General features: G+C 40.7%; 1 protein-coding gene across 1 annotated transcript; it reads right to left on the reverse strand.

Annotated features, from left to right (window-relative positions):
• Nucleotides 1–1,004: 1,004 nt before the first annotated feature.
• kdsr (3-ketodihydrosphingosine reductase) lies at nucleotides 1,005–17,953 on the reverse strand. The gene is made up of 10 exons (XM_088338050.1): nucleotides 17,488–17,953; nucleotides 17,072–17,161; nucleotides 11,665–11,721; nucleotides 11,525–11,590; nucleotides 11,356–11,451; nucleotides 11,085–11,276; nucleotides 8,221–8,304; nucleotides 8,069–8,152; nucleotides 7,805–7,906; nucleotides 1,005–5,726 (listed from the first exon to the last, which is right to left on the reverse strand). The coding sequence occupies exons 1-10, from the start codon at nucleotides 17,674–17,676 to the stop codon at nucleotides 5,607–5,609; spliced, it is 1,080 nt and encodes a 359-aa protein (XP_088194176.1). The 5' UTR covers nucleotides 17,677–17,953; the 3' UTR covers nucleotides 1,005–5,606.
• Nucleotides 17,954–18,485: the final 532 nt, after the last annotated feature.

Raw genomic sequence — 18,485 nt, forward strand, 5'->3', positions numbered from 1 at the left:
TTTTATTCTAATTTCGAAATCTTCATTCGTTTTGGAAATTTCGGAATTTCGGTTCGTTTGGCAAGTTGCATACTCGACAGCCAATACGAAGCTGCATCGAATAACTTCATGCTTCCAGACTTTCCAGAGCGTTATAAGGTCGCGCATTGCATATCATTTTCCAAAATAGACACACAAAGAACACAAGAAAAATCGATAAGTGGTTAGGAATTGTTAAGATTTGTCAATTTAATAGCGCTCCTACTCTTTATATTGCGGTAAGAAGTTGTCCATTGTATGACGTCAATACCCATGCACAATTTTTCCTTTTGCTAATTGTTGATCGCCATGTTGTATTGAATGGAGCCGTATTGTTTGCTTGATGTTGGGGAATAAATATGCTTAAAGGCTGAACCACAGTGTTCTGCTTATCTTCTCTTGCATAAGGAAAATGCATACTCTGACATATCCTTACCAAGAATCAAGCCAAAATCTCAGCCCCAGAAGATTTAAAAGAAGCTAACAAAATTTACAACGCTACAAAGCGTTAACATACATTAAAAGCATCGTGGAAAGAGGAGTCCACATGGCTTGTAGCAGACGATGGAACGCAAACATTGCATGAATAAAGAAGAGTAAACACAGGTACATACTGATGGCAGATGGAAAACAGCGATGTAATGCATGCAATGAATGTTATAAGTAGATTTACAATAAACTTAATTTTAAAGTGTTGTTCTGTTATATATTCTGATTATCAATCCTTAATACTTTGCAACAATGTTTTTTTTGCGATTAGTCGTCTTGTTGTGTTTCAAGTTGTGAAAAATGGGGCAGGCAAATGTATGGCCGGGCAGGCAACTTTTCAGATAGGTCTGCCCTGGTGTCCAGTAACTTTTTGTCATGTGTTTCAGACAATGACACTACATAATAAAGAATCTCTTATAATAAGAATACCTCTTGGCTCATGATGACAATTGTTTTTAAGGGATATTACCTTAAAAACGAAACACAGGACATTTAAATTTTCTCAGATGTATTTAATCACTGTCAACTGTCAGAATCAATATCACAGTCATATTTCACTTTTTACAGGTTGGTTTTCATAGCAATTGAGGTGAGAAATCTGAGGGGGTGAAAGCATGAACATAAATTATGTTTATGGTGATTATTTCATGACATAGCCTCCCAGTTCTAAGACTCTGATCCGGACAGTAAATGCTCAGATGTGGAAAGCGGCAGGCTTAGCTTTGCATAGCTTAACGGTATTAAAACAGCAGGCTACATGTTGGTATTGATTACAGGCGCATCTCAGTGAATTACAGAAAAGTGTAATTGATTGTGTAAGTGAAGCTTAATGTGGCAAATGAAAACCAAGAAATCCAATACCTCAAGGAATTAGATTATAGAAGGCTTTTCCAATAAGTGTGCCACTTGGAATTTGCCTAATTTTGTCCTTTCATATAAAGGCACCCAATTGTTCAGGATATTTGCTGAGTTCCAGTGATCAGCCAAGTAACCACATTTATCAATATCAGTTGGTGTGACATACGATATTGAAATCTTGAGTAAATATATCCGTGAATCTGAGCAATACGTGTGTAAACATTTTGGAGATCTCTCCTCACATAGTTGTTGGGTGAAATGCCGGTAATTGGTAACTTACATTTTCAATTGCAAGTTTTTCCCGTTACAATTTACCATTGGAAAATGCTACCTCAATTTTTGCATGGCCCATAATAAATGTCCATTATTTATACAAAATCCTTGCACTAATACACATTTAATTTCATTTCCCTGTTTAGGTGTGGCATGCGACCTTGGGTGCGACTCAAAGGGCGGTGATGCTTTTTAGGACAATGCTGTACAAATTCATGCCGGCTGCAGTTAATCAAGAGAGAAAAAGAAATGCAATGGCCGAGCGAAGCCACCAGAAAGCAACGTCGACGTCATTTTCAAGCAGACATGAAACATCGCAACAATCTCAAGCATTTACAGGCACTTCAACCCAAAATGAAAGCGCTTTTAAATCCTTAAAAAATACATTAAAATTCAAAAATTTTCAAGGATTGAAAGCCCCCCTACAAACCCGGCACGCATTGGCATTGTCGTGTAGTGGAGTTGGGGTTGTGAGTTGACAAGGGTTGTGGTAAATGTAGTTTTAAGTTTTCAGGCCACATGAAGTAATGTAGAGGGCCACATGAAGAAATGTAGAGGGCCACATTTGACTCACAGGCCATAAGTTTGACACAGGCCGTTTTAAAAATAATTTCGTGGTTCCGTTAGTTGCTGTATTTTTCAAATTCGGTGGAACAAATTAAAAGTCCGATTTTTGCATAATTTACTGAGATGTGCCAGCATGTGTTGCTACCATTACACAATAAGATGTCTGAAAACAAGGAACCTCAGAACGCCTTTAAACCCAGAAATAATAAAACGAGAAATTCATCAAACACGAGTCATGTCTTCTCACGGTCATGCTTTGGATTTATAGAAGGCGTTTTCAGTCAATGACAAAATGAATACAATGACACAAAAGTTGACATTTTGTAATGAAGAGGCTCTATCATTGGTAAACTACACCCGTCTGTCAGAGTGGACGGACTCCATTGTGGCTGCTTGATCAGTAGTCAGTTTAAGGCTTAGTTACAACAAGTCGTCGCTTATGCTCGCACGAAGGCGACCCCAAAAAATGCCTCAGAAATGTTGGCATTCAACCATCAGCGTACATAAAAAGACGAGACATATGTTAACACTTGAAATTACATTCTGGACCAAAGGAAGACTTGCAAAAAAACAACCCCCAATTTAATTTTTTGCCGGGAATTCAATATTTTAGATCATCTGTTATGGGGGAATCCCACTGGTTTATGGTAAGATTTCAAGTCATGAGTCATACATTTGTGGATAGAAAACCAATCTCTGACGCCCTCACTGGACTTGCACAGGTATTGCTTGAACCAGCAAGTCTTACATTGCCCTGATATAGGTCAGCGCCAACACTGAAGCATAAAATATGCAATGACAGAAAAAATGCACGTAAGGTTCCTTATGCACGCACCCTCTAAGAACAAAAATAATGTGTATATCTTAATCGAACAGTCACTTAAACTTCCATCCAAGAGCACTAGAACATTAAATGATGGTACCTGTTAAAATTAAGTGCCATAAGAGACCGGTATTCGTCTAATGGCTTTTTTTCTCTCCTGCAGAGTTGGCTCCAAAACAGACACGGATGCACTCAAGCAAACACAAACCCTAATTGTTCACTTTCAACCAGGCATTCAAATTTGATCGAGTCTGCAATGAAGTTTCCTTTTTGACATTTTAACTAGTCCAAATACAATACCAAAACTAAAATTAAGATGTCAATTTGTAAAAAAATGTTTGATAATCCACTCAACTCTTTCCGTATTGGTGCTGTTCATTTTAGGCAGAATGAAATAATGCCACCACGCACGACACATATATGCTCTCTTGGCCCCCGCTCTCAGCATTAGTTGACCGGGGATAACGGGTATGTCAGTGAAATTTATTTTAGGTGGGCCACAATGGCACGCTTCAGCATCCAACATCCCAAAAAAGCAATTTGCCAGGCCATACTCTTACCAAGAGTCGACCAGGAAGAAGGGATCACGGCCATGACCTTGCGTTTACTTTAGGCAGGCCAGAACGGCATGCCTTCTGACAGTCCCAGTTCACGGCAATATGGGATTGGCGATAATGGCCGCAAAAGCAAGTTTAATTTTAGGCGTAAATAACAACAACAAAAAAGACCCGCCACACACGGCACAATTTTTTTTTTTTCAGCCCCCGTTCTCAGCAATAATCGACTCGGGATGTTGGATCACGGCCATAGTTCAGTTCATTTTAGACGGGCCGCAAATCAAAGAAAAAGGCACTCTGTGATCGTGCATCCAATACACAAAGTGAATTTCTGTTCAATATTTTTTAACATTTTTAAATTAGTATTTTTCAACAGTTGATGCTGCTGTCAGTATTGTTCCACGGACAGACTGAGGAGATCATTTCGCCCTAGCAGAACTCCACCCGGGGGAGTAAAAGACCAAATTGAACCCCTCATTTGCATATTACCAATATTTTTATTAGTGTCTATTTTTCGGAACACAATTTAAAAGCTCTTTATTAACACATTATATTGGGTATTTTTGTATTCTATCACTTATTTTATTTTTTATCATAAGGATACTGCTGGAAATGTGAATTTCCCTACATGGATGAAAAAAGTATCCATCCATCTATCTATTCCTCGCCATCTAGCTCTCCTAGTGTACGTGTTAGTTAAGGTAAAGGTAATAATATAGCTTACATTTTCAGTTGTAGGAAGTTATTCCCATTACAAGTTAACATTGGGAAAGGCTATGTTCTTTTTTGCATGGCCTATCATGGATACGAAATTATTGCAGTCAAACAAATTACATGGTGCCCGGTTTAAGTGTAGCATGCATGAGGCTTCATGGGAAAATGTCATAGAAACTAATGCCAGCTGCCATTAATCACAAAGGAAGAATTGTAATGGCAAAGCGAAACCACCAGAAAGCATAGTCGGCGTCATTTTTAAGCAGACTTGTGGTGGAAAATGGCAACAATTTTCAAAAATTCACAAGCACTTTACCCACAATGAGAACTTTTCAATATTTGAAGGACAACACAAAAATTACAAGCACACGTATGAACCCTGTAGGTAGTAAAAATCCAAATACGGCCATAATCCACAAAAGTGCCCAAAGTTTCGGTACACATTGTAAAGCGCTTTGGAAGGTCTTCAATGACTTGAAAAGCGCGATATGAATGCAGTCCATTTACCCATCCATATTTCGTTTGCTGTTGAACCATGTACTGAAAATGTAGCTCATATTACAAAATGCACCTTTTTCCAAAGATGAACAGGCTACAAAATGGTCGTTAATGACTGTCTCCCATGTTTGTATTTGTGTGACTGTACGATACTGTAGTTAACGGTAGATACCTATGGAAACAAACACAAAACATCAACATTTCATTCCTACAGTGGCAAACTGTACCAGCATGCTTGGTGGAAATATGAGTTAGTGCAATTCTGGAATGAAAAAAAACAGTCTAACAGTCTACACGGATGCACACAGTCAGGGTTGCCGACTGAGTAGTTCGATAACGTGGTCTTTGCCTGCAAAGACGCTACAGTCGGAAAAGGCTGAGAATGCTTCTTTGTGAGGGAAACACGTTTGAAACACTATTTTTGAAGCACGCAAAGTGAGAACAAAAGATGACACATCAGTCTTGTTTGGATTAAAACCCCTGTGGGAAGGAATTTCAGATAATGTTTGGGACAACCGGTTTGACAGGATATTGCTTTTCCTGCTTGAGCAGCGATGGGGATGCCCACTTCTGTTTTCTATTGCCGGCCTCCATTATTACAACACCAAAACTCACCTGCAAAAGTAAGGCTGCTACGTGACAAGAAGCATGTGCACATATAATGCGAAACGTCACTGCACTGAGGGGGCAAGGGTGGAGGGTTACGAGTAGCGGAGCCGTGAAGATACGAGTAGCAGAGCCTTAATGAGTGAATCGTCTCATCAATCTTGCTGCTCGTGGAGTATTTTGGACAAGGAGAACAACGATGGCTACTCTCGCTTGTCAGCCGCCCTGGATTGCTCCCTCTCAATCATGCAGCGGCGCACGATACTGTCGAAACGTCCAAGGTAGAAGAGGGCGATGGTACGGAAAAGACCCATCGTTACGATCTTGAGAGAAGAAAAAAAACGATATATAAATATACATCACAAACAAACAATGGCCATTATTGGTTCAAATGATTAAACAACGTTTGTATTTATAAAAAGTGTCAATTAGGGCTGCAATGATGACGCAAAGTTTCCGACAGAAAATGATAGTAGAAATAGTCGACAAGGAATTCTATTTTTGACTATTGTGGAATCGTTTTTCCCAATAAAGTGAGGCCTCTACATGATTATCTCTGCTGAAAGGCGCTCATGCGCAATAGTGTCTCTGTCTTGAGTGGTTACATAAACATACAAAATTATGTCAACGTGAAGACCGGGCACAAACATTTCCTTTTTCAAGTTTGACATCAAATTAGCCTGGATAGAGCAAATAAAAAGACTACTTGCAAAGTTTGCAAAGCAGACCTTGCATATCATGGCAGTAGCTCAGTGACGGAAGAATATTTAAAGAGCATGATAATCAAAATGGAATCTGACTCGCCTTTGTAAAATTAATGTCAACATTCAAACCAGTACGGTTTTGATGCCATGCATTGTACATTTTACATGCCTATATTTATCTATAAAAGAGCGCTCGAAGATTACGCCAAACTGCCTGACAAACGTATTTGGAATTAAATGCATGAAGTCTGAAGAACAAACGTCAGTTGTTAAAATGTTAAAAAACAACAAACGTCAGTTGTTAATCTTGAAGTTAAATTGTTACAGACTCTGCAGTTTACCCCTGAATGTTCTTCACAAAATGCACATAATACATACATGTTTTATTTACTTTTCTACTGCTGCTAGTAGGTTTGTTCTTGGTCCACAGGGATCAAAAATGTTCTCTTGATTTAAATGTACTTTTTATTTGCCTGTCACTAAAGAATGGAAAGAGGTTTATGTATGGATTTAGGTCTCTACTGACTGAGCACTGTGCCTAATTGTTTTTGTACAAATCTACAGTATGTTCAATAAAAGATTCGTATGAAAGTAATCCAAATTTTTGGCCAATTATCAGGCATTTGGAAAAATTTCAGCGCCTAAAATCATGTTACATTAATTTTTTTCCAGCACTGTCAGTTTCAAATAATGTTCTTTTTAATGTAGGTAATTACATTAGTTAACAATGACTCAAGAAGGAAATCACTCAAATGTATCTGCAGTTTTAAAAAGAACACAATACATCTAATAAAATAAAAAACAATTTATTAACAAATAAATTGAAGCAGTATGGAGGATAAAAAGTGAGAAAAAGTCACAAAATCAAAAAATAACTTACAACTAACTTATTACGTACAACTAACAATTCATCTATTTGATTAGTTCTGTACCACAAAGGTCTATACTGGTAATCTTACGTATGGTTAATCGATTATAAACTTTAAAGTTACGATCTTGCTCATGAATAATGGCCACAAGGGAAACCAAAAAATAAACATGTTACAGTACTTTTCTACAAGTGTAACTGGAGCATTCCATGAACTAAAAAGCATGTTAGGGATGTTATATTGATGAGAATATTGATATTCTTTTTACAAACAAAACAGCATAAAAAAGCGCCATATAATGAAATAGTAAGTTAGTTTGTATGTATTTGGCGTGGAGGGCCAAGTATTTGGAAGCCCCTCGTTGATAACATTGAGGAATAGAAAACGTTTGATCGACACTTACCACTCTCGTTACATCAGATATGAACATCAGCAACATTATTAAACCAGCAAGAGTTTAATTCTATTAGTCTCATCATCAGACAGCTGCAGCTGGTCAAGAATGCTGCTGTTCAAGTCCTTACAGGAAATATGTCCGGTATTCGTAACTAAGGCATACTGCAAGCCAAAGAATTTACAAAAATAATTCTGCTGGAGTAAAGTTCAAGACCTTTCAAACTGAAAGATTCAATTGTATTCCATGTTAACAAAAACGTACAACTGTTGAAACCATTAATGCTTTGTGAACAATGCAGTCAGAATTTTCTATGACAGGAAGTACTGTACAGTTTAAAATCCATATTTAGACAAATATTAAAAACAATCAGAAAGACTGCATTCAAAAGTTATATTTCCACCAATATACAAAAATGTTTTTTTTTTGTATACCTGCTGGAGACCCTCTGTGATAGAGGTGAGAGGTGACATCCCACAGGTGAGCGCTGACAGCATGTAACCATCAGGACCCACGGAGCTGTTGAAGTTCCCCTGCTGCCAGATCCAAAACAACACTCCTTTCATATATAGTCATACAAGTGATGGTTTTCTGTTCCTAAACTTAACTTTTAATGTTGCAGAGTGTAACCAGTCACACAGTTTACGGTACAGACTGTATTTCTTTGGCCTGTAGGATACAAATTGCACACTTCTTACCACAGCATCTCGAACAACAATTTTGGCCACTTGTTCCGGCTGACAAACTCCCGCCGTTTCAGAGATTAGCCTGGTTTCTAGGGGCTAAAATAAAAGAAAGCTGATTACAAAAATAGTAAAATACAGAAAAACATTAATTGGCCAAAGTTTACTTTGTTCTTGTTTTCTTCAACCAATCCTGGTGTATCCGTGTCTGGTGGAAAGGCCAGCGTCACATAAATATTATATGGCTTTATCTAGAAAAAAGAAAACAATCAAAGCAAGGTTCACACATACAAGTATGGTGCTAATACGAGTAAAGTCACCCCTTCCTTTCCTCAAAACAAGCAAATGCAGGATTTTCCATGTACATACCCAAATAATTTTCCACATAGACATAATCAAATGGAAGCATAGTAAAACATTAAACTCCCAGCAGGGGCCACCAAAAGGGGTGCAGTTAGCTGACCGGAGGAATGACAAAAATGTGGTTGCCTATCATACCTCTGCCAGTGAACACGTTAAATTGAAAATGTTCAGCAGTTTACCCTCCAATTTTGGCAGTGTCGCAACGGTTGGCATGGTAGGACGCCCCAGTTGTGGTTGTGTCAAATGTGGAGATTGGTTTTTTTTGTTTACAGTAAATAAAAAGTGCAATAAAGTAAGCTTTTAATGCAACTGTGAGTTTACTAGAGTACTTTTGTATATTTCATTGGGGGCAGGTAAAGCAGACGTTGCTGGAAAAAGGCTTTGTTGTACGTTACAGGCACAAAATCAAAATGTGCAAAGGTAAACATGCCTCTTTGTCATATGGATAAACAAATCTAACACGCGAGCCAAACTAAGTTGGATAACTGATAATGAACTCTCATAATACATAAATGTCATCTGTGTAAAAAGACCAATTACCAGAAACCCGGCAGCACTGAATTTAAAATCTTATTTCACTGCTTCGCGAATGACACCCAAATATACCTTTGGAGCATACCTAACTTAACATTACCAACCCACCCTCATCTTGTGCCTTTCTGAAATAAATTATTGGATCATCAATAACTTGTTTAAATTAACAGGAATAAATGTGAATTCATTTTCATAAGCACCAAATCCACAGTGTCAAAAGTTGACAACTTCTCACTCTCTTCATTGACACAATAGTCCAAGGGTCTAAAACCCTTTACAAGCGGGATCTACTATTTGTTAGTAATTAGAGAAAAGGGCGCAGTTTAACATGCAATTCTAAAAAAAACTTATGATATTACCATGTTGGTACTATGTTACTAACATATTATCGTCAGTGGGATTTAATAGACTCAGTCAACTACTTAAAAAAATCATTTTACAAGAAAATCACAATGACCCAGCATTGGTGAGCTAGTTTCAGAACAGGTCAGCGGAAACCTCAGCTGTCCTTCGGGGGAACCTTGGTGCCCACAGGCACACGTTGGAGACCCCTGCCTTAACCGTTCCCTCCCTGTGGGGAAAGATTGTGGTTGTCCTCCTCGACAGTACATCACCTCCACTTTCGTATAAATAACATTCCAGGTATGCTTACTTTTACATTAGCTCCATCAACAATCTTCGCCCCTCCCTCACCACTGCCATCCTTGTCCATGGCCTTTTGTCACCTCCCACCCTCATTACTGCAATTCGCGCCTCTACGGTCTAACTTTTAAGTCTCTTCATAAATGTATCCTCACCAAAACCTGCTCTCTGCACCACATTACCACTGTCCTTCAACAACTCAAATTGCTCCTGACCAACAAAATCCTTCTCTACACCAATGGGTAAGACACTTTATTCATTCCCGTAGGGAAATTCACACTTCCAGCAGTCTCCCTTGTTGTTTATTAACAGATTAACATGACGCCCTCGGGGTACTTGTTGTAGTTTAGCGGAATGGATGACGTCACACGCTAGTCCAGAAGTTTGACGTCCCTGCAGCAGATGTAAATCTTTGTGCCCAGGGATACACCATCTCGTGTTAGCGAGTCTACCTCCTCTCCGCTTCCCGCAGGCTTTCGTTTCTCTGTCTAACGGCGCTGAAGCCGGTTAGCACCGGTAAGGGTAGCTCCGGGTGGCTACACGTTAGGGTCCGGGATGCTAAACGTGAGCCACGTTTCCGTAAAACACAGCAACTGCACTCCCTGTGCGCTTTGATGTTTTTCACCAGCACAGCCAGTTTGTCGGTCTTATTTGGTATAGAGTTCACATTTACCATGATTACGGACGGTACCGAAGACTTATAACGCCGCTAGCCACTTATCTAGCTCCGGCTCTCCGTCCACGATAGGCTCCCTCATCACGCCGGCACGAGAATTCGTCAGGGCAAGGAGTTGATTCCTCGAATAAATGCATTTTTAGCGTTTAAACCCATGTCCATAGGATAGAAAGTAATCCAAAGTGTAGTTGTCAAACAAGACGAAAAACACCGAAGATAGAAGCAGACAATAAAACAATAAATCACAAAAAGTGCGAGATAACAGAGGAGCTGCTGGAAAGGCTGCCGCTCGCCGCTTTGATAAGGCATCCATTAACTTCCCCCTCCCTTCTTTTCTGACCACCTTCACATTGCCACCCTATCCCATGCCCTCAGATCTTCCTCCTCCCTCTATCTCACTTTTTTGCTGCCCGTGTCACTCCATGGGGAGCAGAGCTTTCAGCAGCGCCTCTCCCCAGCATTGGAATGCACTGCCACCTGACCTCGGAAGTCTGCCACCCTGCTCATCATCCAATCAACTCAAAACCCACCTTTTCAGACTAACCTATCCATCCACCTAATCCAAAGCACTGCTCATAGTCCCTTTTTTACCGTACTTGTTTTTTTCTATTTATTTACTTATTGTATTATTGACATGACTGCCTTTGATTCTGTGTACAGTGACCATGGGTGTCGTGATGGTCCCTTCTAAATAAAATGTATTATAATTATAATTAATAAAGGTGTCAGTAAACCCTCCAGGGAAGATTACGTGACAGATAGTAAAGTGCGACAGAGGCGCCAATGCGGGAGCATAAATGGGCCTTAACTCTTCACCTCCATCTGTAGTGACTCTGCCAAACCACGCAAAGCAAACTTGGAAGGGGAGTAAGCCGTGTAACCAAACAACCCAATCTGGCCCGCCTGGGAGGACACGAACATGATGCGCCCCATTCTTCTCTCCTTCATAGTGGTGATGACGGCACGCGTTGGATAAACACTTCCTAGGTAGTTCACCTCCATCAGCTTCTGTAAGACAAGAGGATAAGCTTGTTAACAAACACCTATTGATAAAGAAAAACAGAGCACCTTATGGTCAAAAACCCACTTTAAAACGGTCGACTTCAACTTCTTCAAATTTTCCAGAAAACGACGTTCCGGCACAATTTACAAGCATGTCGACGGGACCCAATTTTTCCTGAGCCTGCGCAAGTACAACAGCCGATTTGAAATCATTTGCAAAGAAAAAAAGAGCTTACATCAAAGTAAAGCTTTACCTGTTTGATAACACTTTCCACCTGACGGTAATCACTGGAAACATCCACTGATATGCAAAGGACAACCTAATGAGAAATATACAGCTTTAAGTTATTTAAATGGTGCTTTTTTATGAAGGTACATTTGGAAAACATAATACCTGTTTGTCATTGATTGCGAATTTTTCCACCTCTTTCTTGGCTTGAATAAGCTTGGCCTGGAATAGAATACCCACTTTAATAATGTATTTCCTACATTGGTTTTCACTCTGATACCTTGCCACAATGAATTGAAGGACATGTAAATATTTTTGAGACAAATGTCTCCCCATGTAGACATTGGGAGAAATGACGGCAATATGCAGCTTACTTTTTCAATTGGAACAAGTTCCCATTAAAACTTACCACTGGGAACATTACCTTACTTTTTTGGATGGCCCGTAACAAATGTTCATATGTAATCCTTGCACTAATACAAATTTAATAGTGTCCTGTTGAGATATAGCATGCACCTGTCCTCTTGGGCTGACCCTTAAGAGGCAATTATGCTTTAAAGGACAATGTCATAGAAAGCAATGCACACTGCCGTTATTCCTAATAGAAGAAGAAATGCAATGGCAAAGCAAAGCCACCAAAGAGCAGTTTCAGAGTCATTTTGTGGCCAGACTATGGTGTAGTGTAATACACACCCCTTCCTGCGGTGTCACTGGATACTAATGTGCAGCCTTGTACTTGTGCTTGAGAACTACCGAGGAAGAAGTCAAGTAAACACTCTATGAATGTACCGTCCGTGCCTGTCTCTGAATCCTACTACAACCCTACTACATACACAACATATTGGCGACGAGGATGGGATGGATCGGAATCTCACAACCCCTTGCTTTGCTTGAAACCCCGGGTGAGCCTACGATGTTGTACATCACGTGGATTCAGATGTTCGAAAATTACCTGCTAGCATTGACTGCTAACAAAATGCCAGACAAACGAAAACGCGCACTACTGCTGCACTGTTTAGGCACAGAAGGGCAGAGAATTTTTCTTTCCCTTCCCGACACTGGCACTTCTTACAAATCCGCCTGTGATGCGCTAGAAACTTTCTTTGTACCAAAGATTAATGTCGTTGCTCAGCGTACCAAGTTCTGTCGGCGTGCTCAGAGACCGGGCGAGACCACTGCTAAGTTCATTGCCGCATTGAGGGAATTAATTGCTAACTGTGACTTTGGCACGTTTGCTGATGATATGATTAGGGATTAATTCATTGAGAAGATGTCCTCTTCGAGAATCAGAGAACACTTGTTGTTGGAAACGGACTTAAAACTTGACAAAGCAATCGCTATTGCTACACAAATCGAATCCGCTATGTCAGAAGCTAATGCTATTGCTCCTGTGCACGTGCCCGACGTTCCTGTGAAGCTTGTGCAACAAAGAGATAAAAGGAATCATAGCAGTACGCATACACAGCGCTCGAGAGATAAAAGGAATCAACACAAAACCTATTACAGTTGTGGCTCCAACTCTCATCTAGCAAATGACTCCAAATGCCCTGCTAAAAATGCAAAATGCAACCAATGTGAAAAAATTGGACATTTTAGTAAAGTGTGCCGCAGCTCAATTCCTACTCGATCAGTGAGAGAAGTTACTGTCCCAGAAGTTACTGTGTGTCATGTAGCCCCTACAGCTGCAGTCCCAAAGCGCCTTACGTGTACAGTTGCTCTCCATGCGAATGATGAACAGTCAATTACTACTGACCTGCTTGTGGACACTGGTTCAGCAGTCTCAATTCTGCCAGAGAGAATTTACAGACAATCATTCATGCACTTGCCTCTCTCAAAGCCTACTGTACGTCTGGTGACCTACATGAAGAAGCCAATTCCAGTGTTGGGCTGTCTTCAACTTACTGCTACATACTGCAACCAGAGTGCACATACTGACTTCTACATAGTTCCTGACGGTACTCCACTACTGGGAATGGACCTGTTCACTGCACTTCGCCTCCACATACAAGATGGGCAGATTACAACACCTGCTGCATCGGAGATGAGTCACTCTGTCAACACTACAAATGCTTTAGGCGTTGCTACAGGTTTTATACACAAAGTTAAAGTGCGTGCAGACGTCCCTCCAGTCCAGCAAAAGCTACACAGACTTCAATATGCCGTGCGTGACAAGGCGTCGGAGGAGCTGACGAAACTGGAAAATGATGGCATCATGGAGATGGTGGCTGCTGTGTCTCCTGATTTTGCTGCAGTCACTGCTGATGAGCTCTCCAGTGCATGTGAGGAATGTCCAGTGCTACAGAAGGTGCGACACTACATGCAGAAGGGATGGCCTCGTTAGACCTAAGATTTATGGCCCGAGCCCGAGCCCGAACCCGAGGCAATTTCGGGCCGGGTCGGGCCTGAAATGTCAGTCATACGGTCGGGTCGGGTCGGGTCCGGTCCTGCTTTTTTTTTTTTTTTTTTTTTTAATTAATTAATAATTATAAATATATGTTCATTAAAAATATATACTTAAACTATGTATGGATACTAGACCAAGGAATATAGTAAATCAAATAAATATTATTTGTGTACAATTAGTTGTGATTGCGGAAATCATAGCGTACAGTGACGTTGGTGACTTTTCCATCCGCATTAACAAACGCATTTTGTAAAATACGATCGCGCTTTATTGTTTAAATAAACGCGTTATATAGACTAGAATCTCCCAATTATTATAATTAGCTCGCTTTATTTTGTTTTAAAGCGTATTATATAGAATACGATCGCTTTTGTCGGAAGCGTACATTGACGTTGGTGACATTTTCATCCGCGTTAAAAAACGCAATTTGTAGAATACGATCGCGCTTTATTGTTTAAATAAACGCATTATATAGACTAGGATCTCCCAATTGTTATAATTAGCTCGCTTTATTGTTTTAATAAGCGTTTTATATAGAATACGATCGCTTTTGTCGGAAGCGTACATTGACGTTGGTGACATTTTCATCCGCGTTAAAAAACGCAATTTGCAGAATAAAATCACGCTTTATTGTTTAAATAAACGCGTTATATAGACTAGGATCTCCCAATTATTATAATTAGCTCGCTTTATTGTTTTAATAAGCGTTTTATATAGAATACGATCAGGGGGGGGGGAATTTGCATAGGAGTCGGAAAAGGGCACAACACGTCAACACCCCCTGAATGAAAGTGCTGCGCTAAAATCTTAAAGATGTACTACTACTGCTGCTGTGGATTATGGCCCAATGATCAAGTCGTCAAAATGACGGACGCCCTTAAATGTTTTCGCTACCTCAAAAAAAAAAACCCGTCAATGACAGATTGTCGCTTAATGTAACATCTGCAGTGCAGACACAGAAATATAAAAGATGTAAATGTTTATACAGTTTTATTTAACTTAGGCCTAGATGTTGTAACAAAAGGCAGAGTTTAATTTGTTATCATAAATCACCCCTTCTTATAAATAAAATATGTAATTTCGGGCCCCCTCGGGCCGGGCCAGCAAATCCAGTTAATTAGTCGGGCTCGGTCCGGGTCGGGTTTAATACCCCTCGGGCCTGCGTCGGGCTCGGGTGCTTTTTTTTGGCCCGATCTTACCTCTAGGCCTCGTACTGCAAAAGGCCTTGACCCCCTCATCGTGCCATACTTCCGTGTGCAAAATGAGCTTGCCTTGCAGAACAGTGTCATTGTGCGTGGCACTCATCGTGTTGTGATACCACAACGGCTACAGGAAAAACTGATCCAACTTGCTCATGCTACACACCAAGGGATAGTTCGCACAAAACAAAGACTGAGAGACTTGTACTGGTGGCCTGGAATGGATTCTCACGTTGAGCTCGCCATCAAATCATGCACCACCTGCTTGCAGCATGACAAAACCGCAACCACACGTACTGCCCCATTACAGCCTGTGCCTACCCCAACTGCTGCCTGGGAAAATGTTGCTGTGGACATTGTTGGTCCTATTCACTCTGCGCCTGCTGATTGCCGCTTCGCCATCACCCTTATTGACTATTACAGCTGATGGCCTGAGATTGCCTTCTGCTCAAATGTTACTTCTGCCTCTGTTATGACTTTTCTTTCAATTGTGTTTAGCAGAGAAGGTAATCCACAGGAAATTGTTACTGACAATGGCCCTCAGTTCGTGTCGACCGAGTTTGAAGCATTCCTTAGTGACAGGAACATCACACACCGTCGCAGCTCTGTGTACTACCCACAAGCCAACGGTGAAATTGAGCGTTTCAACAGAGTCTTCAAGGACTGTCTACAAACAGCCAACATTGAAGGTAAACCACTGAAAGCCTTCTTCACTGAGTTTTTACAGACTTACAGAGCCACGCCACATGCCGTGACTTCAGTATCCCCCGCTGAACTGTTGCATGGTAGACCACTGAATACAAAGCTTCACATCACAGGTCTTCACTCCATGCGTCCCACTGCTGACAAAGGCAACATGCTACAAAACAAACAACGGAAGTCCAAACGATACACCGACAAACACCGCGGTGCAAAATTACCCATCTTCCAGATTGGCTCTGCGATTCGCATCCGCAAACCTGGAATCATTGCCAAAGGACTCAAAGTTCACCAAGCCACTGACAGTGGTAGCCCAAAAGGGTCCAGCCACTTATCTGCTGTCTGATGGAAAGGTGTGGAATGCTTTCCACCTTGCCCGTTCTTCCACCTGTGCTGCTGCTTCAGCGCCACAGCCTGCTGATGCTTGCCTCCTGCCAAGCAACTAATGTGCTGAGCCACCTGAAACTGAAACTCTGCCCTCACCACATCCCTCTCCGATTGCACCGAGAATATGGCATGCTCCTGGATGGCTTCAAGATTATGTGACTTAAAAAAAAAAAAAAAAAAAAAAAAAAAAAAAAAAAAAAGATACAGAAAAGATGTGGTCATGTTTAAAAAAAAAAAAAAAAAAGACTTGATGAATGTTCATTGTTTAAAAAAATTGTCATGTTTGTTTATGATGTGATCTTCATACAGTCTGCTTAAGTGTACAAGGTTTACACACTTTTGCTTACCGATATTGACAGTATAGTTCCTTACATTATTGCTTACCTTTGATAAATATTTACCTCTAACCTGGTAATGAATATTGAAATGTATGTTTTCTATAAGCTCATACATGCCGAAGAGTTATTGCGTATTTCAGATTAATGCTACGTTTTGTGTCCTATTCTAACAAAAAGGGAATATGTGGTGTCGTGTAATACACTCCCCTTCCTGCGGTGTCGCTGTATACTAATGCGCAGCCTTGTACTTGTGCTTGAGAACTACCGAGGAAGAAGTTAAGTAAACACTCTATGAATGTACCGTCCGTGCCTGTCTCTGAATCCTACTACAACCCTACTACATACACAACACAGACTTGTTAAACATGGCAACAATTTCTAGAATTAACAAGCACTTTTCTAACATCAAAAACGCAAGATTTAAACTCAAGCATTATCAAGAATTTAAAGCACCCATACAAACGTTGTATAGCCTTTTAGTGAAAAATAAAAAGCAAAAAAAAAAAAAAAACACTTCCATGATTTAAATGTAAGTAAAAACCTACCCCGTCACGTGCTACCAACGTAATAAAAGCTCCTTGTCTATAGCACTCCATTGCTATACATTTCCCAATGCCACTGGAGCCCCCAGTCACCTACAAATTGGAAAGGGAAATATGAAGTCAGTGTTTTCATTTACACGCATGGACATCCGCAGCTGCAAAAATAGCATGATCCAAAATAGAAACCATAGCTTGGAGCAGAAGTGAAATGAAAATAAAAGGAGTTAAATTAATAGCGCTAGCTCTAGTGTCAATGACTGCAATGATTTCTGATCGACAGCTCACTGGCCATAAAGCAAGCTATGCTTCCGACGATCTTTTGACAGCAGGTGGTTAAGGTATTCAAACATGTGCTACTAAAGTGCGTTTGTAAAATGGGTACATATTCAACACGTGCAATGTACCTCCAGTAGACTTACCACAACGTGGGCCCCGTTCAGTTTAAAGGGTTTGGGGCTAATAAGAGGCGATATCATGTACAACAGCAGCACAAACGCGACAATGAATGCAGCAACGACGAGTAGCATGATGAAGGGGAGTAGCAGCCACCAGGAATGTTCGACAAGCCAACTCGTGATCGTTGAGCTCAAGTCTTCTTCCGAAGACATGGGTGATGACTTGGGCAGTGTTTAGCTTGTTGGCTAACTAGCCGGCTTGTTTGTCGGTGTGACAACACAGCATGAACAGGGTAGGCGGCCCCCAAACCAAGGCACCAAAATGCACGATTCGGTTTTTGCGTCCCAAAGTGATTAGCAAATATTTGGATATGTGCAACAGTAAGGTTTCAGGATTCGCTAAGTTGGACTCGGCGTGAAAAAAATAGTATCCCGTGCTAAACAAAACAAATTGTCCACCGAAAGAAGGCGTCTCTAGTTGCGTATGTTACATGTAGTTCTTAAGAGCAGCAGGAACCTCTACATACAACGAAGCAGTGAGCATCCAAGGACTACATTTCCCACAATGTAACGTTTCATTTCCGCTTTGGGCGTCTTGAGTCGCTGGACTTGAGTACATTTGGCAACGTTAAAGGTGGGGTGCATCGTTTGAGGTGTCCTGAAAAAGTTAAATATTTTGTCTAATGAGTATGTGTTAACAACGTCCAACAGATTTCAAAGTGTCCTTATGCTTTATTTTTCAATGTGCCGATCTATTCTTATCTTACTTTTATCAGATCTGTCCTGGACGGAACTCATTAGGTTGGAGGAAAGGGGGCTGGGGAGAGACGTCGCCTGACATTTGAGAGTCGCAAACCGGTCTCACTTTTTGCTGTTTATATTTATCCTCTTCGTGAATATGTTACTTATGTTCTCTCCTTATTACCCCTCCCTCCTCCAGCGCTGATACCATATACCGGTGTTTTTCAACCAGTGTGCCGGGGCACATTAGTGTGCCGTGAGACCTTGTCTAGTGTGCCGCT

The sequence above is a fragment of the Urocampus carinirostris genome, chromosome 1, assembly GCF_059441175.1.
Source record: "Urocampus carinirostris isolate Australia breed hairy pipefish chromosome 1, RoL_Ucar_1.0, whole genome shotgun sequence".
Lineage (NCBI taxonomy): Eukaryota > Metazoa > Chordata > Actinopteri > Syngnathiformes > Syngnathidae > Urocampus > Urocampus carinirostris.

Coding starts and splice junctions, on each gene's coding strand:
- kdsr (XM_088338050.1), bottom strand. CDS start 17,676: ATGTCTTCGGAAGAAGACTTGAGCTCAACGATCACGAGTTGGCTTGTC. Junction 11,277..11,355: donor TTGAAGTCGACCGTTTTAAA/GTGGGTTTTTGA, acceptor CTTGTCTTACAG/AAGCTGATGGAGGTGAACTA. Junction 8,153..8,220: donor TTGAAGAAAACAAGAACAAA/GTAAACTTTGGC, acceptor CTTTTATTTTAG/CCCCTAGAAACCAGGCTAAT.